This window comes from Lissotriton vulgaris, chromosome 9 (genome assembly GCF_964263255.1).
Source record: "Lissotriton vulgaris chromosome 9, aLisVul1.2, whole genome shotgun sequence".
Lineage (NCBI taxonomy): Eukaryota > Metazoa > Chordata > Amphibia > Caudata > Salamandridae > Lissotriton > Lissotriton vulgaris.
The window spans coordinates 1,103,206,530-1,103,233,221 of NC_141697.1; the positions used below are offsets into that span (position 1 = coordinate 1,103,206,530).

Sequence of the window (26,692 nt, forward strand, 5' to 3'; positions counted from 1 at the left end):
CATCCAAAAATAAGGATTGTGCAATAAATATCTCCGTTCTTCAGATCACTGTTTCATGTAAAAATCAGAAAAATTAAAATACTGTTCTAGTTTTCCTAGTTTAAACTGCATTTGCAATTATTCACCATAACTGCATGCCACCTTGACTTCTGGCAAAAGGCATTAGGAAGTCACAAGTCAACTGTCATAAATTTAGTTCAGCGGAGTTGAGCGGCTTTGTCATTGGCTTGTTACAAGTGATGAGAAATATCATAACTAAACTATAATAAGTAAATCGGAGAGGGAGTTTTATACAGAGATTTCTGGCTGCCATTTATTACTCATATTTATTTATTTCTATGTCGAAAAATTCCACCAGTGAATATTGGCTTGCAACTCGCACTTTTCTGATCAGACTCCAAACTTCTTTTTTCCATTTTTTTTTTAAATTACATTTTTCATCTGCTTTTCTCTACCTAGCTTGACATTCTTAAATAGCCATAAGAAGACATGCAGCTCTACATAAAAACTATAAATAAATAAACAACATAATAAATACACTTAGGGCCTTATTACTACTTTGGCATTGCGGCCTCAGGTCCACCTCGTTGCCGCACCGTCAAAGCCATGGTCAGGCAACCTGCCAGATTAGGCTTTTCCTCCTGTCTGGTGGGCTTTTTTTGGCTTTACCATAGCTGTGCCTCTAAAATGGGCACCACAATGTGGACTACAAAAATAGCCCCCCTGGTTGCATCCACATTTCACAGAGACAGTAGAGGACCATGAAGGGTTCCCCTTGTTTCCTCTCTGCCATGATTTTCATTGCGGTGGAGCCACCATAAAAACTATAGTGGAAAGGATACTTTTAATATGCTTGGCGGGTCCACAGGGGTCCCACCAAGCATATTACTGCCTCCTGACAGTCACAGCACTGCCGCAGCGGCGGGTCAATGGCGGTCCAACCGCTGCACCTCCATGAGTCTGATGGTCCGTGGACCGCCAGATGTGTAAATAATTCCATAGTGTTTTTATTCTTCAGCAATGTAATGCGTGTAGAAAACAATCACTTTTGGTTAGCAAAATGTTTAATTACCTCCAAAACGTCCTTTTCCGGATCCCTCGCTGCAACCCTGTATATTGATGTGCCAACAGGAATATTTTCTGGAATATAAACCTCAGCCCCTGCAACAAAAATAAGCTTGTTTTAACTGCATGTTTTCATGCCAGTTTTTAAATATCTTTGAGAATGGTTTATCTTCTAAAATTGTTCTTTGAGTGTTGGAAGGGGTTCAATCTCTCCTTACATTTCACATCAAGATGACAAAATTGCATTCTTAAACTGCTCCCTCACATTGATACAAGCAGTAAGGTAATCCACCAGGGATTTTATTAGAGGAGCTTAATAGGCTGAACAAACACAAAAACAAACATATTTGTACCCTTTTCTTACATGTTTAATGGAAAATGGGGCAAAATATATTTGCACTAGGGAAACGCACATGACCAAGAGGATTTCACACTATCTTTGAAGTTCTTATGTGAGAAATATCTGTTAGCAGGCTTACCCCCACATGCATCAATCTAGGATTTTGCATTTCTGAAATAGCGAAAATTAAGGAATCGCTATTTAGGAAATGCAAAATGCTATGCATCATTTTTTTCGGTATTTCTTTGTGATTCGGTAAAAATCGCATTTTTTACCGAATCCCAAAGAAATACCGAATTCTTAAGTTAATTTTCGCAATTTCCATTGATTCCTATGGGCCAAAAGGCCCATAGGAGTCAATGCAAATTGCGAGTGGCACTTAGAAAATTTCATGGGTGCAGGGGGGGGTCCAAAGGACCCCCCCCTGCACCCCTGAAATGTATTTTTCGCATCATGTTGCACACACACATGTCCTAAGGACATGTGTGTCCGTAACATGAATGTTGAAAAAAAAACATTTAAAGCATTTTAAACACTTTTTCCAAATTTACCGAGTGGTTCAACCACTCGGTAAATTTGGAACCCTAAGTGCGAATTTTCACTTATCAAAGTGATGATGCATTGCTTTTAAGAAGTCGCACATCTGCGACTTCTTAAAAGCACCCGCAATGTTAGAACTCGCAACAATGTTGCGAATTCTAAAATTGCTTCATGCATCCCAAAAAGCACTTTTGCATTCGCAAACGGCCGATTTTAAGGAATCGCACCGTTTGCGAATGAAAAAGTGCTTGATGCATGTGGGGGTTAATGTTTTGAATACATATCTTAGATATTGGCGCTGAGTCAGTCCCTTGCTCATATCGGATGGCTTTGTTGCTCATTTTTAGCTTCTGCTCTTTATGGCTTTCTGTTATATACTCGCGTTTGTACGGCCCAGGAGCATTTTGGTCTCACAGGGGCGGTATACAGACAAAATATTGAATCAAAAATATAGAATAGCACTAATATCGAAGTGAAAATAAAGAATGGACAGAATATAGTCAACCAAAATATCAAATTTAAGGTAAGTAATTTAATATAGATTTTCATAAATATAGAAAGTCAAAATATCGAAGTATATAATATATGTATTAAATATATCGAATTTTTAAAAATATCGAATTTTTTAAAGTGTTTTATATGTCAGTATATGTGTGAAAAGTATATTTATTTTATAATTTATTTTAAGCAATGAATTTTATGTTATTTAATTTTTGCGTAATTTAATTCTGTAGCGGGTTGTGGGTTTATGAGGGAATAGGGTGGGAAGTAATTTAATTATAATTAATTAAATATTTAAATGTATTTGTTGGTATTTAGTTTGAATTAATTGTTAATTAATTTTTAATTGGTAAATAATAAAATGTTAGTTGCCAATTAATTTTACTTAATTGATTAATTGATAATTATTTATGTTTATTAATGTATTTTCCGTAGCGGGTTGTGTGTTTATAGGGGAATAGGGTGGGAAGTAATTTAATTATAATTAATTAAATATTTTAATTTATTTATTGGTATTTACCTTGAATTAATTGTTAAATAATGTTTAATTGGTAAATAATTACATTTTAATTGGTAATTAATTTTTATTAATTGATTAATTAATAATTATATTAATTTTATAAATTTATTTCCCATACGGGTTGTGAGTTTATAGGGGAATAGGGTGGGAAGTAATTTAGTTGTAATTCATTAAATATTTTAATGTATTTATTGGTATTTATTTTGAATTAATTGTTAATTAATTTTTAATTGCTAATTAATTCATTGTTAAATGGTAATTAATTTGTATTAATAGGTAATGAATTTTAGTAATTAATTTTTATTTATATTTTTAATTGATTATTCATTATATTATATTAAATTGGTGATTACTTGTAATTAATTTTTCATTGGTATTAATATTTAATTTATTTGTATTAATATATGAAGTATTTACTTTCCCTACTGTTGCTCTCACTGGAGTGGGAATAGTAATTTTTACCCCTATGCTATCCAACTCTTTCCCTACTGTTGCACTCTCTGGAGTGGGAATAGTAATTTGTACCCCTACGCTATCCAACGCTTTCCCTACTGTTGCACTCTCTGGAGGGGGAATAGTCATTTTTACCCCTACGCTATCCAACACTTTCCCTACTGTTGCACCCTCTCGAGTGGGAATAGTAATTATTACCCCTACGCTATCCAACGCTTTCCCTACTGTTGCACTCTCTGGAGTGGGAATAGTAATTTTTACCCCTCCGCTATCCAACGCTTTCCCTACTGCTGCACTCTCTGGAGTGCGAATAGTAATTTTAACCCTCCCATTATCCAACGCTTTCCCTACTGTTGCACTCTCTGGAGTGGGAATAGTAATTTTTACCCATACGCTATCCAACGCTTTCCCTACTGTTGCACTCTCTGGAGTGGTAATAGTAATTTTTACCCCTATGCTATCCAACGCTTTCCGTACTGTTGCACTCTCTGGAGTGGGAATAGTAATTTTTACCCCTACGCTATCCAACGCTTTCCCTACTGTTGCACTCTCTGGAGTGGGTATAGTAATTTTTACCCCTACGCTATCCAACGCTTTCCCTACTGTTGCACTCACTGGATTGGGAATAGTAATTTTTACCCCTACGCTATCCAACTATTTCCAAACTGTTGCACTCACTGGAGTGGGATTAGTAATGTTTACCCCTACGCTATCCAACGTTTACCCTACTGTTACAGTTGCTGGAGTGGTAATAGTAAATGTTACCCTCCCGCTATCCTACAGTATGTATATTATTAACTAATATTATGTTAATATATATGTGTTAAAAAATTAAATAGTATGTTTATTTTTTTAACTTAAATTAATAATTTAATACTTTTAAAGTTATTTATGTATTTTAAGTATGTTTTAGTTAATTATAGTTATTATTTCATTAATTTTAAATTACTTTTAAGACATTTAAAAAAAATCGATATTTTGACTAACTATATATTTTTTTCTCGATATTTTTGATTCAATATTTTTGTACTTACCTGTTTGTAGATAGGACTTCGATATTTTTGCTTTCTATATTTTTACTTTGATATTTTTGTATTCTATATTTTGTCAGTGATCCCACAGGGGCACATTATCAAGCAGGGCGCTAACATTATCGCTGCTTTAGCGGTAAAAAACCGCCGCTAAAACAGCGGTAAAGGGCTTGATAATACGCCGTCGAGAATTCCCATAGAAGCCCATGTTCACACCAGAACATGGGCTGCTATGGGAATTCACAAGGGCATATTATCAATCCCATTATCGCCGCTTTAGCTTCAGTTTTCTGCTGCTAAAGCGCGATAATGTTAACGCCGATTCTTGATAATATACCCCTTAGTGTTCTAAATGGGTGACTTGTAGCAACCACTGCAGCCTTTAGGGGACTCATTTCTCCTTTCAATATCAGCCCTTCATGTGAGCGTACGTGTTTCCTTTCTCTCTCTTTGGTCTCTTCTCTTTTTAATTTTGTAATGAGTGCACAGAAACTGCAACACGTTACCCAGACCCAGAGTGATGTATTCTTAATCTCCTGCTCCCCCACCCACCACCAGTCCAGTCCCATTTTGTTACTGGACAGCTGGGAAAGGAAATGAAATTAAATGAAATTAATATTTTATTGATAAGTTAATAAAACCATTACATTTTAAAATGCAGATAGCAACACTTCATATATTATAACCAGCTAAATGTAAAAGCAAAGCATTTATTAAAAGACACTATCAATATGGTTAGAAAGTAAAACCTATCTGCTTTCAGTTAAACCTTTTTAAAAGGGTTATATATAAGAAGCACTGAGGTCAGACCTTTCCAGGTGGCGTTCTTCTTTGCTAATGTCCTGCAGATATTTGGTAAGTGAACTGAGTTTGGTCCCATGCTGCAAGCATGAGCCAGTTCTGGGGCCATATTTCAGGATGACTTTGCAATAGTGGTTCATGTGAAAAATATGCTAGGATCAAAAGAGTGAGTTCCATTGGGATTTCTTGAGGTACCTGATGGTATCTGTGTCCGATTGGACTCAAGACATGTCTGGCTGTGGAGGTTGGTGTTAGATTTCTCCAATAGGGCTGTTGTGCAATGTAGGAACTTCAGGACTCCTATCAGAAGCTGTGCATCAGTTCCATGCAAACATTCATCTAGGGCTGCGTGGGTGGATCTTACTCCTAGGAAATGAACCAGGGGTGCAAGAGTTTTCTTCTGTGCTCTAAAAAATGTGGGCACAGGCATTATACATGCATTAATGATTCAAGGGTAGTGCCACACTCCCTGCAACATGAGCAGGCTTCTCTAATGTTCCGGGGTTGAGCGGAGTTTAACAGGAGTAATAGACATCTCCATCTGAGGCATGTTGAATGTTTCAAGTTGATAGATACATAGGGTTGTCGGAAAGGTGAGGTGAAAGATGACAAAGGTAACTGTGCCCAAGAAAGGTTTGCAAAAGCCTTAAAGTTGGATTTAAAGTAAAAGTTATTTGCCGTTGTTTTGGCAATTGCTTTGAGTAGAGTGTAGTCTGGTCTAGAGTACTAAAGGGCCTTTAGGTGAAGATTGCTCTATCAGTACCACACTGTGTGTGAAGAATGGGCCATGAAAGAAGAGTGACAGCAGTAGCTTGAGCAGTAACCGGTGCTGAACTACAAAGTGTCGGAAGCCAAAGTGAAAACAATTGTTTGGATACAGAGCAGAGACAATTAAGAGCCCCATCTGGGTCTGTGTATTCATGTGTGCACATTTATATGTGTCTGTGTGTGTGACATTGTGTGCAGCCATAATAAACAGTAGTGCTCACTGAAAAGCCTATTCTGTGGTTGTGTCCTATGTGCTGGAGAGCATGTGATGCTTTCGATGTTATTTCATGAATTAGTGAAAGGCATTTAATACTGATAACATTTATCCTGGTGTTTCTTGTGGTAATCTCACCTGTATTGCTTGGATGGTCAGTACTGATAATCTTGTTTGGGTAGTGTCATGTCTGGTTACTATTTTACTGTGATAAAATATGCTTGTAGCACGTTAGGACCATCCTTGAGCGGAAGTAGCTCTCACTTCAGAAAAGGTTGGAGACCTGGATGTTAGGAAAGGTTACTAATTCATTCCATATCAGACCTTTTAGGTTTTTTTTCGGTGCCATTTTCAGCCTGTAGAAATAGCAGCCTCTCTAAGCTCTTATGGTGTAGCGAGGCCCAAATAAGAAAGCCATATAGGCGAGCTGGGACCACTTATGCCCTGACTATCTCCAAGATGCAAGAGCCTTTAGGACAGTTTAGTTGCTTAGAGATAAGGGGCCCGATTCACAGAACTAACTTAAGAAGAAATCCTAAACTTACTACTTTTGGTATTCACAGAAGTTAGGATTTTGTCCTAAGTTTGTCTTATAACAGATTTAAGACTGACTTAAGTTAGGATTTTGTTTTAAGTCTGTTTTAAGTCTGTCTTAAGTCTGTCTTAAGACAAACGTAAGACAAAATCCTAACTTCTGTGAATACCAAAAGTAGTAAGTTTAGGATTTTTTCTTAAGTTAGTTCTGTGAATCGGGCCCTAGTTGTTTCTGTTGATTCAGTCAGAAGGAGCTACAGGCAGATAATGCTTTGCATTGATGACCGCATTTAAAGTTGTCGTATAGCCAGGCCTCTAAATAATAGTATGCTTCTGTTGTTGTTATTATTTGATTGTTAATGCTCCAAGTATATACGGTCTTGAGTGAGCTGAACTTCAAAATTTTACTTTTTGCCAAGTTTTGTTTTAATTTTTTCTTGCTGTTGTAGGAATTGAGCCCTGTTAGGGCCCTTTGAAGGCCAATTGGCGTTTGGCTGACCAATACAATGTCGTTGGCAGCCACATGCTGCTTGCTTAATCGTGGCAGATACGTCCTCAAATCAGAAAGGGATGGTAAAAGATCCTCAGTATAGAGTTTCAAAAGTGCTGGGGCTAATTCACAGCCTAGCTTTGAGCCTCGATTAGTCGTAATATTTTTGTAAACTGCTGATCCGGTGCCCAGCTTCATGCAAACCCACATGTATGAGTACAGCAGTCATTGCTTTAAGCAGCCGTTCGGGATGCCCCATGCTTGTAGTTTCACCCAGAGAATTACACAATTCACTTTATCGTACCTTATACTGTAGTCCAGGAAGCAGGAATAAAAAGATGAATTTTGCTTTATTGCCTTATTTGCAAGTAAGCTAATTGAGAAGATGTTTTTCAATGGTTTCACAGCCTTTCCTGAACTTGGTCTGGAGATTTGGGAAAATATATTAATTTGAGGCGCAGTCTTCTAAACACAGTATCCTGTAAAAGCTTTTGCCTCAATGTCCAGGAGGGTGATGGTTCTGGAGTTTTGTGGTTCAATCCTTGGGCCCTTCTTGTGGTTTGGCTGGAGAATTGAGCCTTGCCAGTTGTCAGGGATGGTGTTGTTGGATATAATACCTGAATAACAAGTTAGTTGCAGAGGGAGCCAACAAGCTAATTCTGTCTTAAAGACTACCACAGGGACTCAATTTGAGCCTGCGGAACCTTTATGGCCTCACTTAGAAGGCCATTGTGCTGCCCGTACATCACTTTTTGTTGTTAATATGACCCACCCTTGCACTTTTAAAATAACTGAGCTTGATGCAGCAAAATGGCTTGCAGCACCACGCTGAGTCATTTTGCAGTAAATGAGGTCCTTAGTTGTTGAGCCCACACGTGCCAGTGTCACTTTGTCATTACTGTTGCCAAGTACAGAGTTTTGGATGTATTGCTGCTTGGTTTCTGGCCAAGCACTAATGAGCCAACTGGATCCTGATCTTGGAGTGTTAGCGAAAGAAAACGATTCACAAGTATTTGTTGATTGGTGGTCATGGTAAAGATTTGACAAATAAAGCTTCCACATTTGTTCATCAATGAAGTTAGCTTGGATTTCAGATGAAATTAGGCTATAAATTAGGGTCCTATATATTTACTATAAATGTATTTGTTGGGGGTCAAACCATCTCCTAGCTTCAAATCAGATTTTGTTTTCCAACATTTGGCTTTGTAGGTTTTTGTTACTTCTTGCATTTATCGTTGTGTTGCATTGCTTGCTCCTACATTACATGACTACCATCTCAGTTTGCTTATTGCTTTTCGAATGACCCTTAATTCTGCTGAGTACCAGGTGAACAATGTGATATTTTTATGGTCTTCCCTGTTACCCTGGGGTGTTGGCCTATTTGTGGGCTCGAACTGAGCTGATGATCAACCATTGTTTTCATAACTGTTGACCATCCAGAACTATTCTGATCATTACATTCAGCTGACCAAAGCTGGTGATGAGAGTATTGCTTTCAGCTTGCTTCCGTTGAGTGTATTTAGATTGGGAGTGTGCTTTCCATTTTATTTAGTGATGCTAAGTCAAAGAATTTGCTGAGGAGATTGTTTTGTGGGTGTTGTTGAGCTCCAGATTCTAGTCAATTTTCAGCACTTGAGGAAAATTGTCACTTTTAACACTATTGACAATTTGAAATATTTAAATTGCTACTTAATAGGAGTGGCCAGGGTGTAATCCAGGATTGTGGTCCAGTGAGATGTTACATGAGTGGCCTTTGCAGGAATATCTGGATTGAAGTGGCCATTTAGGTTTATAATGCTCTGATCGAATAATGATGACAAGAAGTATTTACCTTTGGTGACTTGGTTCGTGGTTGGAAGTTTCATTGATCAAATATAGTGCGAGTTGGTTAATTTGATATGCCAGAATCTGTAATGCTTCAGATGTCAATATCTCAATAAAATCTTCCATCACTAGCACCTTGTAATCAGCTAGCTTTGTTTAATTTACTCCTGAGATTGTGTAATAATATATTCTGAGTGAGTCTTTTCGCAATGGGGTCCGGAGGAATGTAAACATAGTAAAGAAGAACTGCTGACGTTTTGTGAAATGTTTTTGCGGATACCAGTGTATAATATGATGGACTCATGGCTTCGCACCAGGTGAATTTCCGGTTTGATGATATATGGGTTACAAGTCTCCGCAAGAGCTGGCCATGCATGGATAGAAGTACTGCTGGGTGAACCCATAGTGATATAACCTCATAGGTGTATCTCCTTCCTCACCTAACTTTCCTTCAAACAAACTACAGAGAAGATTGTGAGCCAACCCAAAAGATGTATATCATTTGTGAGTTTGTAAGCCTCTGACAAGTTCCATGAGATATTGTGAAACATTGGGCTGTAAAGTGCACAACAATGCTCAACACGTTTCGATCCCACGAAAGAGAGTGAACGTCATATGAGTGCTGAATGAAACCACGCGGATTGTACAAAAATTACTCAAATTGTTGAATATCCGAGTTTAAAGTCATTTGGATGCCGCGTGTGGTGGAATAGATGGGCTTTGTCCCCTTTTTCCAGTGTAAGCATCAAAATACCGAAAAAGTGCCTATGCTTCAAGCCATCTGAGGTTACCATGAGTGGATATCAGTTCTACATCCTGAGGAGAACCTGCAAAGGATGATGTAGGGGGTTTGAAATGCATTGAGCATTGTTGTAGGCCTTCTGTCACAATTGAAAAATGTTCTAAATATAGAGTGACTTCAAATTCCAGGGAAAGGACAATTGGTGTAGAAAAAGATATGAACCTGGTGCAAGAAGTCTGGTGTAGACAGAGGCTTATTGTCAAAAAATCAGAGAGCAGCTGAATCGTGTTAATTTGTTTCACAGGGTATTGAAATATATTTCCCTTTTGGTAGTGCACTGGACATTGTAAAATAAGAACTGATTTATTGATGTTTTGTATTCATTTTTTTGTGTTAAGTATTTCTTTCATGTATGTACTTGTGTGAATTGATTTTATTTGAATCCACTGAAGTGTTTATATTTTTTTGTTGGGGGGAACAAAAGATATTGTTGATCTACTGAATATGTTTTTTTTACGTGTGAGAAAAATCCAATATGAAAGTGTTAGTTAGGTGTTGTATAAAGATTAAATTGTGATCGATTTTATTGACTATATTGTTCTTGGATTCGTTTTAGATTACAAAGGAGAGAGAGTCCGTTTTGGAACCTGTGTGTTTGTTGAACTTTCTAAAAGTGGCATTTTCAATATTGTAAGCTAAAATTTAACTTCACCATAAAAGTGGATTTTACATTACAATTCCAAAGACACTAAGCATGACCTGTTTTCCTGTTCTCATTTGGAAATTACAGATTAATAAAGATAAAAAGGTAACTCAAATGTTATCCTATGGGAGAGGTAGGCCACGCAATAGTGAAAAAGGAATGTAGGTGTTTTTCCAAAACAGGACATGTAATTCTTAAAAGTACATGTCCTACTTTTTAAATACATTGCACACTGCCCTGTGGGCTCTTTAGGGCCTACCCTAGCGGTGAGGTATATGTAATAAAAAGAAAGGTTCCAGCCCGGAAAAAGGTTTATATTGCCAGGTTGAAATGGCATTTAGACCTGCACACACAAGCTGCAGTGGCAGGCCTGAGACAGCTTTGCAAGGCTACTTAAGGAGGTGGCACAACAAGTGTTGCGTATCCTGGGACCGGTTTCAAGGCATCACCCTTCATCAGCCAGGCTAGCTTGAAACCAGTTGTGTAGTGAGCACCGGACCCACGTCTAGGCATACCCTTCCCACTTAGGGCGACCCGTTAGTAGCATTTAATTTACAGCCCCTGGGTACATGTTGAACCACTTTACTAAGGACTTATAAGTCAATTAAATATGCCCATTGGGTATAAGCCAATTCTACCATGTTTAGAGGGGTGTGCACAAGCAATGATTAGCAGTGGTAAGGGGCACAGGGCATCAGACCACCAAAGACGGGATCAGAAAAATATGGAGGCGTGAGGCAAAAGGTTTGCAGGAAAAGCCCCCTAATGGTGGCAGGTTTAATAATGGACAATAGTGTTTACTCTCTATTCTTGTAGTGATACTAATTTATAGCACTGGTATTGGTCAAAGGATGCCTCATGATCCTTCACATTAAACATTGCCTGCCTGTAATCTTGTCCTTTTTTAGTGTCTCATAATTTCTGCGCTGGGATATTTAATTACATTGTGTAACTTCTCTTTTGTTAAAATGTAATTATATAGTCATTTTGTTGAGCACTGCACTTCTCTTTTGGACATTAGTAGCCTTGGTGATCGCTATCAAAAGCTTCACAAAAAAACCTCATGATCTTTAGAAAAGGCAAGAATACACATCGACAATACCTTTTTTGAAACAGCTTCAAAAAAAGAACCCCTGCATTACAGTATTTTGTAGAAAAGAATAGAGATGAGTTGCATCCAATTGCAGAGACTGACAACCATTTTTTTCTGCAAACATGTATTTACTTTTAACGAACGTGGTATTTAAGAGCTCTTGTATTTCTTTATTCTATGTCTATCCGGAGGTAGGAGGCTACGTTTAATTGGCATCCAAGCTATTAAACTAAGCTGAAACTCGCCCTCTGGATGCATATTTTGAATTCTGTGAGCTCCCAGAACACGTATTAGACACTGTAGTATTCTCTGTGCCTTGTATTGTACATTTAATTGAATTAGATTGTAAAGAAAATATTGCAAATTCCCAAAAGAATGGGTAATAGTTACTGAATGTATTTTGAATCACGCAATTAACAGAAAGAGTATAATATAATCGACATTGTAGTGCTTCGAAGCCATAATTCATGATTCAGATTTCTTATCAGAAAATATTCAAAGAAAGAACATATTGAACTATCTTACACATTACAAGTAGTTAAAAAAATGAAGATAGAGCGAAAGTTCTGTCCCATTCTGTATGGGATGCCAACAAACTATCAACATAGATTATTTACTTTGTTTTCAGCGTACCTATAAGCAATAATGCATGTAATGAAGCTGAGGGACATAGAAACAGTTTGAAATTGTTTGAAATACTATACACCATATTGGCCAACTCGGATCAATAGATTGAATCAACCATGGGCTGAGTAGTAATACGACAGCTAAGGGGTAATAAGGGTCTGCAGTATTACCACTCTTATTCGACACACGCATGCTCCCTCCAGCAAAACTATTTGCAGCTCTGGCCTAAGATATCAGATGCGTGTGGATGACACCAAAATCATTCTGGATCTCCTTGAGAATAGCAAAGACACCAAAACCATTTCCCCATGCTTATTAGCCATAAGCACTTGCATATTCATAAACTATCTCTTTTAAACGTCAACAATGCAGAGACTGGTACTGTAACAAACAAACCCAATCAATTTTCCCATTCAACTGCCAAACTGGCTCCTACCCACTCACTGTCCTTCACCCTTGTATATATGTCCTTATATGTCTCTTCCTGTAACATTGGCATCAACACATATTAGCTATCCTTAATCTAAAAGCAGCAGGATCTGTGTAAACCAAAACTGGGATAGACGTTCAATCTATTCTAGGTATTCTTGTTCTCATTCTTATGCGTGGTTAAGGCAGTGCACAGTCTAGCTATTAGCTGCTGGCTGGCAGAAGCAGGAAGCAGCCAAGCAGCAGAAAGGATCAGGAAAGGACTGACGTGGTGAGGTAAGTGGGGCTGGTGTTGGGGCTGGGTTTTATTTTCAGGGCTAGAAGGAGGTCGGGGTAGTTTTCAGGGCTTGGGGGCAGTTTACAGGGTTTGGGGAGGAGGTTGTTTTTGAGGGAAAGGTCGTTTTAGGTGTCAGGGCTGGGGGCAAGAATCATAATACTTTTTCAGGCTTAGGGAGGCAGGGTAGTTTTTAGGGCTTTGGTGGGTCGGGTAGTTTTTAGGAATTAGGGGAGGGTGCGGATGTTTTTAGGGCTTGGGGGATCAGGGTAGTTTTTAGTGGTTAGAGGAGGGTGGGGTAGTTTTTAGGACTAGGGGCAGGGAAGTTTCTAGGGCTCGGGGGGAGGCGGTTGGTTTTCAGGAGGGAGGGGTCAGTTTTAGGACCTTGGGCATGGGCAGGGGTCGGGGTTAGGATTTACCTGTCATGTGTAAACCACAGATATGTCTTTACCATACAGGCTATAACATTGCGTAATTTGTTGTAACGGCATATTGGTGGTTAAGACTTGCGTTTTTGAGATTGCATGAAACCTGCATGCGTGACAAACTCATGCATAGTTCCATCATACAACTGTGTTCGACAACCATTGTTTCCAAAATTAACCAAAGCTTAGTGTTATTTACACAAATGAAAGCTTAGATGAGGTATCCAAAAGCATAATGCAGTGAAACACTGAGAGCTAGTGCATATTTGCAAATAAGCAGATGTAAATCTCAAAAATGTTTGACTGCCCCCATTCAGGTTCTAAAGCTGTACGGGAGTTCCACCAAGACCTTCTTGTCTAGAGCCCAAGTATGAATTCTTTTTAACATTATGCTACCATCCACCTTAACCATTGATTCAATGAACATAATGGGATGATACTTTTTCAGATCCCCTGTATTGCACTTCTTAAAACAGCTAAACTAATCAACTGTGACCAGGTATTCAGAATATTAGTGAGTAGAGGAGCACACAAATCAATGCTGGATTTAAAAAGGTCTAGCAGGAACCCATGTGAGCCAGGAGCCTTGCCAGAATGGTTATTTTCAGGACAGTTCAAACTAAGGAAAGCAATAAATATTCGAGAAGTGAGTAAGCCATATATCAGCTGAAATGTGTGAATCTATTTGAGATTGTAAAAACCCCATCCCAAAAATTATTTTATTCAAGAATTTCAAAAAGATGTTTCAGTCATTGACACTAGCATTATTTAAACCTGCACAACCCTTGTAACTCTTATCATTATTATGTTTTCTTAATGCAGCCTTATAATTGACCCTACTAAGGGCCTGATTCTGATGAGGGTTGGAAAGCTTCCCGACCAAATCGGTTTGGAAATGGTTTCCGACCCACTCAGATCAGGAGACTCCGACCTACGGAGTACGATGCATCCGGATGCTTCCAGATAGGATTTGGTTGGACTCCCATTGACTTCAATGGAAGCATTTGTTCCTAACCGCATCATATTTGGAACCTGGGTCGGGAAGACACGTTCCCGATTCGATTTGGAAGCAGCAAATGCCATTAGGAGGCCTTCTTAACCGCATCAGAATCAGGCCCTAGGTGGGAATACTTTCATAACTGTATCAGAATCAGGCCCTAAATGTAATCGGTAATTGACTTGGTAGGGCTCATTTTCAGAGCACGATGAAGTCTGCAATTCGCAACATTCCGGGCATTGTGAAACCATGTACTTGGTTTGGTACTAGATATAATAACCCCTGTGAATCCGAAGACATTAGCCATAGCAAGATGGATTGAATTTGGTGCGTGAAGACTAGATTTGTATTAGCAGATTCATGTAGAGAAGTAAATAAATCTGAGGGCTTGTTCTAAAAGTGAATTCTGGTCAACCATATCCCAGGATAATCGTAGACCAATATCAGTAACCGTTTCTTATTGAGGTAAAATAGTAAAAACTGTTTTGTTTTTTTTAATTATATATTTTTTATTTATAGTATCACAGCAGCAAGATTACATAAATCCATATGCAATTCATAAACTATAGATACATAAATATAAACAGATATGTGAAGGCAGCTTAGATCATAATCATATATCACAATGCAAAGGAAGAGAAAAAAAATAAAAATTAACAAATATTTGACAAAAACTCAATTCCACCTTTTAAGATTAAACCTCGTAATAATCACGAAAAGCTCCCCATATATTTAAACCCATCATTCGCTTCCTAGAACCTTTAACCGAAAATAAGCCCCATTCCAATTTATATAAATTGTACATTTTTCCTCGCCAGTGCTCAAATACCGGCGGCTTTACTTGCAACCATTCCGTTGCAATACACAGGTGAGCTACCGTCATAGGAAAAAAAACAAATAACGATATTGATATAGTCCATTCGTTGATCTGTTGGTAATGATCTTCCCCAATAGCATCATAGCAGGAGTAATGATCAGAGGAATGTTAATAACCAAAGACAACATTTTTTCTATACCTGCAATAAAACTATGCAATTTGTTACATCTAAAAAAAATATGAACACTATATGGCCGAGATACCCGCCACCCCCTCTCAACACAATCCCCAAGGATGGGAAACCGGAAACAGTTCTGAACTTTTGGAAGACGGGAGGGAGTGACCCTCCCGGCCGTATTTATTAAAATATGAAACAAAATTAAAACATTAAAATAACAGTTTCATATTATGTACAATTTCATTACCACATTGCGATGTTTGGCTAACCTTAACATATTCTCTAATACAAAGGTTCTCCTAGCCGAACTAACATCCTACAAAACATCTAACTTGAAATTTTGAAATTGTACATCCTAACGTTTAAGGGCCAACGGCAAGGTCGTAACCGGTGTCAAGATCCCTAACCAGAAATATCCCCCTCACTTGTGAGGGGCGACCGCACAGAGGTGTACCTCGAGTGCAACTACCAATTTCCCTTGACTTGACGGGGGCCCTAATAAACTCGACGCCACTTAAAGGTCGTCCGAGGACTCGTGTGAGGAATCTAGAAGGTAGTGTAGACCCCCCCCCAAACCCCACACAACTTACCACATCTGCCGTCGCAGAAGTCCTGGCCCCGGGAAATTCTCCGGGAGGGGGCTGTAGCCCCCCCTACCCAGGAAGGGGCCTTGACCGCCTTTCCTTTCCTTTCGGCGTCCCATCCTTAGAAGGGACCGCCTTCCCCGTTGAGGGGCCAATGGCCACCTCCTTCGAGCGCTCCCATCCGTAATGGGTGACGCCCACTCATAGGGATCTTCCAATTAGTGCTCACCGATCATGACCTTACCGCCCGACCAAAATAAATACGACAGTTCTAAACTAAATGAGTTCTAAACTAAATGGCTAAATTACTTCAAAGACAGTTAAAAGCAACAATTTTATAAAAAACATGCTACTGATCAACACTAGAGCAAGATTACTTTATTTGCAAAACATACCACAAATTGACCATTTCTTTATTGCATATTCATGGTTATCACGATAATAATCCGACCTGTAAATAAAAGAGTTACCACATCAAACTTTATTCAAAACTACTTGCTGTCCTCAGGGGCTGGTGGGTGGGTCAAAATTGGCTCTTCGTTCCGTCTCGAGCTCACGTGCAGCGAGGTGGTGCAGCTTCAGAGCACAGGAACAAGAGGATGCTTCCTTGGCTTGTTGCTCCTTTTATCCGTCTTCAGGGCGGGCGTAAACCCGCCCCGGCCTGCCCCGAGGGCGTGGCCCGGCCGCGTCAGTGTCTAGGCCAGCCCACTCCAGGGCGGGAAAAGGCGCGCCCCGGCTACGCCGCTTCGGGCATACCAGCCGAGACTCGCCTCCCGCCCAAGATGGCTTCCCGGGGGGATCGTGGTACTCCGCCATATGTTCGGGGGGACCGAATGGTCGCCCCTTTCCATATGGCCGAGATACCCGCCACCCCCTCTCAACACAATCCCCAAGGATGGGAAACCGGAAACAGTTCTGAACTTTTGGAAGACGGGAGGGAGTGACCCTCCCGGCCGTATTTATTAAAATATGAAACAAAATTAAAACATTAAAATAACAGTTTCATATTATGTACAATTTCATTACCACATTGCGATGTTTGGCTAACCTTAACATATTCTCTAATACAAAGGTTCTCCTAGCCGAACTAACATCCTACAAAACATCTAACTTGAAATTTTGAAATTGTACATCCTAACGTTTAAGGGCCAACGGCAAGGTTGTAACCGGTGTCAAGATCCCTAACCAGAAATATCCCCCTCACTTGTGAGGGGCGACCGCACAGAGGTGTACCTCGAGTGCAACTACCAATTTCCCTTGACTTGACGGGGGCCCTAATAAACTCGACGCCACTTAAAGGTCGTCCGAGGACTCGTGTGAGGAATCTAGAAGGTAGCGTAGACCCCCCCCAAACCCCACACAACTTACCACATCTGCCGTCGCAGATGTCCTGGCCCCGGGAAATTCTCCGGGAGGGGGCTGTAGCCCCCCCTACCCAGGAAGGGGCCTTGACCGCCTTTCCTTTCCTTTCGGCGTCCCATCCTTAGAAGGGACCGCCTTCCCCGTTGAGGGGCCAATGGCCACCTCCTTCGAGCGCTCCCATCCGTAATGGGTGACGCCCACTCATAGGGATCTTCCAATTAGTGCTCACCGATCATGACCTTACCGCCACAGGCCGGATAGTTGACCGGCTATCCCGACCCCCCACAACACTCCTACCTAAAGGTCATGTCTTAAAGTCTTTAGCCAAGCTATACAGTCTCCTATGAGTAACTCGTTCCCCACCCGGGACAAATGAACACCATCCCCCAAATACATACTGTCACCAGTAATACAACCATGCGAAATAGAATGCAGTGTATTGGAACGGAACAATCTACTCACTTTGTTATTAATTTTCCTTACTGAATGGTTTAAAGCAGAAACAGAAACAGCCCCCCGCCATACTTTACGTGGGATCATATGTGACCATGCAATCGTGCACCCTGGAACTCTCCTCGCCAACCAACTTACAGTGGAAAGCATCGCCTCAAGAAGAAGTCGTCTACCAGTGGTGACCAAATCATTGCCCCCAAGATGTACTATGACTATAGACGGCGGTGACCTCGTCCGCCCTAGCAAACCCTCAAAAAATGATTGAAACTGGTCAATACAGAGTCCGCCCTTTCCGTAGAAGGACACACTGTACCCATATTCCCCAGCCACGTGATTCATGTCACCTGCTTTGAATACGTCCGCGGCTCGCCTCACGTATGAGTGGCCCACGACCCACACCTCCTTTTTCACAGCCGGTGAAGTATGACCGCTGGCCCGGTGTTGGGTCGACTGCATAGTCCGCCCCGCCTCGTAGGCTTGCGCAACTGAAACCAAACAAAAACAAGAAGCGTGAGTACATCGTTACAGCTTCACAACATGTGCAACCGCACATACCTCTTATAACAATTAGAGGACCAACGCCCCACACGTTTAATTTGTTCAACATTCAGACCCCTGGCCGTAGCCTCTGTAGCAGCCCCTATCCGAAAGGAATGGGTCCCAAACTCGCTCGGGTTCAAGCCCGCAGCCGTAATCGACATCGCAAGCACCCGCTGAAACTGAAACCTCGTCAGTGGGGTGGCGTCAGCGTGTCTCAACAAGGTCCCCCCCCATGATGCCACCCTCTGTGCTAAATACTCCTCTACACAACTCACCGGGCACATGGAGGACCCGGGGATCCTTCGTATCATTATGCAGTCCCCCATTGAACCCTGATCGGTCTTGGACTTGACAAATGAGACAGTCATTGTCTCCCCCCTGACTTGGACGTGCTCTCGGCACAGTCCCCCCCTGGTATCCTGCTTGTTCCTTGCCACTAATTCGCTTACCCGCATAGCCCCATGGAATGCTAGCACAAAAGTGGCTCGGAATAACACTGCTTCATACTGGGATGAACATGTTGCAGGAAGTACGGATAACAACAAAGCCAACCTATCCAGACCTATCGGGTGCCTATCATCTACTCTGCGACCCTCAAGGCGTTGCCACCCACGTAGCGCTTTTTGCACAACGAAAGACGCTGTCGGTTCCTGGATCCCATGAGCCCTAGCCACAAAGGAAATGGCGGCCCGATGCCTCTGGGCCGTAGCCACTGATTTGCCTGCATGACGTAAAGATAGCAGGAATTTCACTACCAACTCCTCCTGGCCCCAAAGCTCCCCTCTAGCTGCCCCCAAAAAGGCCCAATAGGAACGGAACGCCCCTTCATATGCCTTCCTCGTCCTGGGTGCTAAACTCTCTCCCACAAGGTTCTGTAGTTCGGGGCACCGAGAGACCAGAGAGCTTCGGGAAAGGGTGCTGCCACCGGGTCCGCTGTGGGCAGAAAACCCCAGAAGGCCTGCATACGAAAACGAGAAAGCGCATCAGCCGCCTGGTTCATCACCCCCGGGACATGTCTTGCCTTAAATACTACATTCAATTGCATACATAATAACACAATTTCTTTGAGCAATCTCAGAATCCACTTGCATCGTGCTGCCTGGCTATTGATACACTCAACAACGGTCATGTTATCAGACCAGAATACCACAGAGTGATCTCTGAACCCCTCGGGCCAAGTTCTCAGGGCCACCAGGATGGGAAAAAGTTCAAGGAAAGCAATGTTACTTGTCAGACCACTCTCATGCCACCATGACGGCCATTTTTGCGCCGACCACTGAGTGCCGAATATGGCTCCAAAACCAATGCTCCCTGCCGAATCTGTCCACAGCCCCAGCTCCTCGGAGGACACGGCCGGTTTGTTCCAGACAATTCGGCCATTGAAATCCGCCAGAAATGCCAACCAAATGCGCATGTCCTGGCGAACCTCTGCCGAGAGCCTTGTGCGATGATGACCCTCCTTCAGGCCGACCATGGCTTGAGCGATCGAGCGAGAAAAGGGGCGGGCCATCGGTATAACTCTTAGGGCAAAATTCAACTGTCCCACCAATTGCTGTAATTGATGTAGCCTAACCTTAGACTCACTTATACACATTTGCAGGGATGCCCTGAATCTCAACACTTTGTCCCCTGGTAGACGAAAACAACCTTCCTCGGAATCAAGCTCAATCCCCAGAAACTCGAGGCAAGTCGAGGGACCCACAGTCTTACCTGGTGCCAATGGCACGCCAAACTGATTCATCAAAACACAAAATGCAGTCAAAGCCTGTCCACATTCGGGATCCCCGGCTGCCCCCAGAAACAAGAAGTCATCGAGATAATGCATCACATGTTGAAACCCCGTCTTCCTCGTGAAGACCCATTGCAGGAAGCAACTGAACTTTTCAAAATAGGCACAAGATATAGAGCACCCCATCGGCATACACCTATCCATGTAATAATGACCCTGAAACATGAAACCAAGGAGACGCTGATCGTCTGGATGTACCGGGAGCAACCGGAACGCTGACTCGATATCAGATTTTGCCATCAGCGCACCGGGCCCCAGGCGATTCAAAATGGCTACGGCCTCATCGAAGGATGCGTACCGCACCGAACACACTTCCGGGTCTATCGCATCGTTTACTGAAAGACCACGTGGGGCTGATAAATTGTGTATCAGCCGAAACTCCCCCGGGTCCTTTTTGGGGACCACCCCTAAAGGGGAACAAACAAAGTTAGCAACTGGTGGCACATTAAATGGACCGGCGACTCGACCTCGAGCCACCTCCTTCCCGATCTTTTCTTGTACCACGGTCGTATGCTGTAAGACCGATATCTGGTTTTTACATTGTGGCATACCCTGAAACTCTCCCACTGGGATGCGGAAACCATATGAAAATCCGTTGCGCAACACCCCAGCGGAAGCGTGATCCGGGTATTCGCTGAGCCAGGGAATCATTGCCATGGTATCAATCGGGGTAGGTAAAGGCGCCCCTCGGACTATGTCAGACCTGTTTGGCGCCTCCTCTACCCCCGTTATCACCCGTTTTGGCTCTGCACATGGACTCAGGATGGGATGATTGCCCACAACCCCCACATTCGTGCCTAAATTTGCATGACCCCTGGGGCCTAGTACATTTCCCCCTGTTAAAGTTCCAACAAACCCCCCTTTTATTTGCGTTGCCGGCTGGCCTCGAGTGATTGTCGTTACTCGTACCTGATCGAAAGGGCGTCCCCACATATTGGCGGGAGGATTCACCAACGTTACTTCCTAACAATGGCACCTTCAACATACCAGAGTCCTCCATTTTGGACCATGACACAGAATCATAACAATCCCAAGTTAAGTTTTTATCATGCTCTTTCGCTTTCCTGAAAATATTGTCGTAACAAAACCAATGATTGCCCTCGTGAGATACAGAGTACCCCATGATCCGTGACTGATAAATCGGCAATTCGGGCAGCAATTTGGGCCTACGTTCACCCAAGATGGATGTAAAAACCCCCCATGTCTTGCCCCAGTTACCAATGTTTTCATTTACCTTAAAGGCGGCCATCTTTGCGCGCCAAACACTTGGATGCATGAGCTCTTTCTGGCTCTTAACATGCTCCATTTCATAATGGTCGGTAAGCAACGAGAAGATGTTTATATATTCCCCTGCCCATATCTTCTCTTTAATAGCCAGGGGGACATGTTGACCCAATTTTTCTCTCCGAGAGGGTGCCGACTCATCCCTCGCAATCGGCAATGGCCGCTTACCTGAACCGGAAGCTGTATCTGCGACTGAAACTGCTGGCGATGGTGCCGTCGTCGCTTCCCTTGTTTCCCGCAGCTGCCTCATTAACACCTGCGCGTCGTCAGCCGTGGCGCCCTTGCTACCTTTACCCAACCACGCTGCTAATTGAGCTGCCAGCTCGGGCGGCATATCCTCCCCGGACACGGGGGTGACCACTACGGGAATCGGATTCCCTTCCTCTGGCAAAGGAGTGGGTGCTTCGAGTGGGGTACAGGGAACTGGATTATCCCCCCCAGCTGCTCCCCTTCTGGGCCTCTTGCCTTTTCCTCCTGGAGCTGCTCCTGCCAGAGGACGTTTCGGCCCCCCTTCCTCGTCTTTCTCCGCCATTCGCTTCTTTAAGTCGGTCACCTCCTTCATGAGAACACGCAGCATCTGGTCGGTAGTCATTCGCTTTCCCGCCTTCTTAGGCATTCTCACGACAGAGTATCTGAAAAACAAACAAGAAAGATTACAACGCTCAAAATTGGCTCTTCGTTCCGTCTCGAGCTCACGTGCAGCGAGGTGGTGCAGCTTCAGAGCACAGGAACAAGAGGATGCTTCCTTGGCTTGTTGCTCCTTTTATCCGTCTTCAGGGCGGGCGTAAACCCGCCCCGGCCTGCCCCGAGGGCGTGGCCCAGCCGCGTCAGTGTCTAGGCCAGCCCACTCCAGGGCGGGAAAAGGCGCGCCCCGGCTACGCCGCTTCGGGCATACCAGCCGAGACTCGCCTCCCCCCCAAGATGGCTTCCCGGGGGGATCGTGGTACTCCGCCATACGTTCCGGGGGACCGAATGGTCGCCCCTTTCCATCTGCTTTGTCTTTCCCACAACGAAAACCTTTCCCATCATACACCCCCCCCCCCTCCCCCATTTAGCCATCCGTACAGGGGTATAATATAAATCAAATAAGGTCTTAAAAAAATGAGCTTTCAAATATGCTGACATTAGTGTTTCTCTAGACATCATAATTTCTGTTTCCCCCAACGCTACAGACCATTTAGACCTACATTTTTCAAGATCATCTAACCTGTCCACAAGCAGCAATTGGTATAAAGCTCCAATTTTAACCTGCCTTCTAACCCCTTCTACCACTGTATTAGATCGCATGTCAACATTAGTTCGAGCTAAATAGTCTCTAATTTGTAAGAATTTTAAAAAATCCGTTTTGGGAAAGCCAAATAGAGTAGTTAATTCATCAAATGATTTACAGATCCCAGTATCAGCACACAAATCACCTAAATATCTAACCCCCTTCCTCTTCCAACCTGTTGAGATATTCACCAAATATTCCTGGTAAGAGCTTACATGCATTAAAAGGAGTATAATATGAGATCTTCCTAATTACATTCGATTTTAAATTCAGTTTACACACTTTAAATGCGCTAATCAAAACTTTAAATCGTGTTCGTTTATAATAGCTGCCATCTAGTTCTATAAATAAACACTGTTTTGCAATTGGGCCTAATAAGATTTCAAAAATTGTTGGAGCAATAGCAATATTAGCGGCAGTCTCCCTCATAATTAACACCTTCATTTTCAAAAGAAAACATGTCACATAATAAAGAAAAAAATCAGGTACCGCCAAACCTCCTCTTTCAAGAGCCAGAGTCATAAATCTCATCGCCCGTCTAGGTCTCCCCGGGCTCCATATAAATTTTCCACAAATGGCTTTTAAGTGCTGTAATCTCGGTTTTGATATTTCCCAAGGTATTGAGCGGAAAAGGTAAAGAGCTTTAGGAAGCACATTCATTTTAAAAATGTTACAGCGTCCAATAATAGTCAAATACAATCAATCCCAATCGATCCCACCTGTCCAAAGAAGTTTTAACTTTATGGACAAGCGCATTCCAATTAACACCCATAAATTCGGACATAGAGGCTCGAATTTGTATCCCAAAATACGTAACCTCTTTCACAACCCAGTCATCTTGCTATACTACACTATCAGAGTATAACATTAGCATTTTTGATTCATATAGTTTCTAGTCCGTAATCCTACCAAATTCTTTGGCTAACAGCTCTATCTCTTTAACCGCATGCGCGCTAGCCAATTCCGCTCCTGTGCTGAATTTTTTAAAACCGCACTTTACGTGACGAGCTGGGCTCGTCATCAGCATGCGAGGAGGCTACGCCATGACGAGCCCAGCTCGTCATGAGCGTGGAAGGGGTTAATTGCAAGAGAAGGATTCTCTGTGGCTACCGCTATGTCATCTGCGTAAGCAAAGACAGAAAAACAATAATCAAAAACTCAACCTGTCAGCTTTTTGGGCGGTCTCCCCTTATTTTTTTTTCTTGGGTCCCTTTCTGCCTCCCATTATTTTTGTCCACCAGTCCTTTTTGTGTGGCTTTAGGTCTCCAGGTGCCCACCACTGCTAGCCAGTGCTGAGGTACCCGTGCGCCTTTCTAAGATGGTGGATAGAGAGGGTTCCTAAGATGGACGCCTGTCAGGAATTACCTCAAAGCTTTTGGGCCATAGGATGGCATTAGTGGGTTCTAGAACCTTCCAGTCCACTCTAGTGACCTGGGCCTAGGCTATATAAGGGAGGACACTGGGCGTCCATTTTGTCTCTGCTGGGCTGGCTGGAGTACAGACAACTGCGTCAGGGGGATTGCGTCACAGGCTACTCCGATTGTTCCTAGGGGCTGCGAGATAGTCATGGGTTCTGCCCTCCTTCCTGTTGATCTGACCCTGCCTATGTGAGAAGATCTGTGTACCTCACAAATCAGTGTGGCCACTCGTCAAGAGATCTTATTCATCTCAACCGCTGGTGCGAGTGATCTTGCCCTACCCCAGAGACCTTGGAGGTGGACCCAAAGAGCATCGAGGAACAAGGGTCCTTTGTTACGACTCCTGGGGTGAAGGGTGATCTCAACCTCAGCCCTTGCCTGGTTCGGCCGGGTTGAGGTGTACTGTTTGTGCCAGTGCCGTGGGCAGCCAAGAAATCTCAGCGCTATAACGATCAGAGCCCCGCTCTCTTCGCCTTTCTGACCCTTCTGAGGCGTTGAGGTGCCAAGTCTGACGGGCATTGCTGTGTCGCTGACCTGGTTGCTGAGAAGTGCCGGGCGATCCCAGCCGGAGGCGTGTGGAGGGCGGAGCGACGCGAGGTTCTGCGGAAGACGCTGGGCAGGGCTGTTGAGCAACTGGTCCCCTTTCGCCAAGCACGTCACCTCACACAGTTCGAACCGGGTCTCCTCGGGGAGGCGGAGGCTATTGCAACACCCGGACGCCCGGTGCTCCAGTGGTCGGAAGTGGGCGCCACAAGACCTGTCTGTGGAAGCCTTCGCATCTCGGCTCAGCCGCCACCCCCGCCCTGCCTCAGATGAAGTGGTGATGAACTTGAGCGGGCGGACAGGGAAGAGCGGCCTAGTCAACCTGCTTCCCAGAAAGAATAACGAGGGTGCCGTTCGGGCGCACAGGTATCTGAGGGGAGCTACAGAGGAGGGAGGAGAAGAAAGGGACAAGGAGGGGGCGAACTAAGGAGATTGGGGGTGCCACAAACTTGCCCTAAGCAAAATCCACCCTCCAGTAAATCATGACTGATTGAATCGAAGAGTAGGTCTTAGACTCTGATTTTTCCCCCCTTTTTGAAGCCTCTTAGGAAACACCAGAGGAGTCTATATAAGAAACCTGTCATTTCTCTCCTCTAAATATATACATCAGAAACGTCTCAGATTGATTCAGGAGCCGGTTAAAGCCTAAATGTACTTATTAGCATGTTTCTATTGATTTATGGGTGGTGAATATTACCGGTTAGTTGCCTAAGTGAATGTATTCAGAAACCTAATGCTGACTATTGTAAGGAAGGTTGTACAATTAATGTGATTAATTCTCTAAGTGAATTGCTGAAAGACCTACATTAGCTTACAGTGAAACTTCATTCATTTTACTTCCTCAATACAATAAGATAAAGTCTCACTATTTTATATCTAACAAAAATGGTGTGGTGTCATTTTTGGTGGGTTTGCGCTGGGGTGTTGTAGAGTATGTAATGCAAGCACAACACGTATGCCTTCAAGATTCAGCCTTCCCGCTAGTGCCTCGCTATCCTAAGTCGGCCGGCAACCCCGGTTCCAACAGGATACATTTATTGACAGCTGTTCTATAAAAGGGTTAATATATAAGGCAAATAAAAGAGGGGAACAGGGACACCCCTGACGGGTTCCTCTGGTTATACTCATAGAGTCCGATAGCATTCCCATTGCCAAAATCTTCGCCGTGGGAGACATATATAGCGACTGTAATGCTACAATAAATTTCTTACCAAACCCTATTTTATCCATCAGTCGCCACATATATTCCCATTGGACGCGATCAAACGCTTTTTTCCGCGTCCAATAAAATTAGCGCTAAATCCCTTTTCCCTGTCCCTGCAATATCAAATAAAGTTATTATTGTATTTACATGATCCACCGTGCCCCTTTTTGGAATAAAACCGTGTTGATATCGTGAGACCAGAGGTGTAATGACTTTAACCAATCGATTGGCCAGGATTTTAGAATAAATTTTATTATCGCTATTCAGTAAAGAAATTGGGCGATATGATCCTACTAAATCCGGAGATTTACCCTTCTTACAAAGTACTGCAATTGTGGCATCTGACCAAGATCTAGGAAGGTGTCCTGCCTGTGCCAAGTGTAGTATTTTCAGCATTTCATGTTTAACAATATTAAAAAACACCCTATAAACTTCCACCGGATTCCTATCTGACCCTGCCGATTTCCCTAGCGCCAAGCTTTTCACTGTGGTTTCTAATTCGAGCATAGAGATCGGAGAATCCAATTGCTTCAGAAAAATAGAGTCTAATTGTTTCAAGCCTTCTTCAAAGATCACTCTCTGATCTCCCTCCCCCTCCAATGTCCCCTGCTGAGTATACAAATCAGTATAAAACTGTTGAAAAATTGAAAGAATCTGATGAGGATCAGAATGAAACACCCCATTTGAATCCCTCAATGCTTGGATATTTCAAGCAGATTGCTTCATTCGTAATCGAACAGCCAACCGTTTTCCAATAGTTTCACCAAATTCATGGCTTTGGCGCTTAGAGATCAAGTATTTTCTAGCGTTCTCAGCACTCCAAAACCCAAGAACATTGGCTCGGTCCTTAGCCACCTTATTCTCTAGGTCAGATACATC

At 42.7% G+C, this 26,692-nt stretch overlaps 1 protein-coding gene across 1 annotated transcript in view; it reads right to left on the reverse strand.

Annotated features, from left to right (window-relative positions):
* The window catches only part of LOC147692864 (cadherin-related family member 3-like), a 650,553-nt gene that overhangs the window by 461,485 nt on the left and 162,376 nt on the right, over positions 1–26,692 (reverse strand). The window contains exon 4 of the mRNA XM_086939084.1: positions 1,073–1,161. Within this exon, the coding sequence (XP_086795210.1) occupies positions 1,073–1,161 (89 nt within the window). The remainder of the gene's footprint in view (positions 1–1,072; positions 1,162–26,692) is intronic.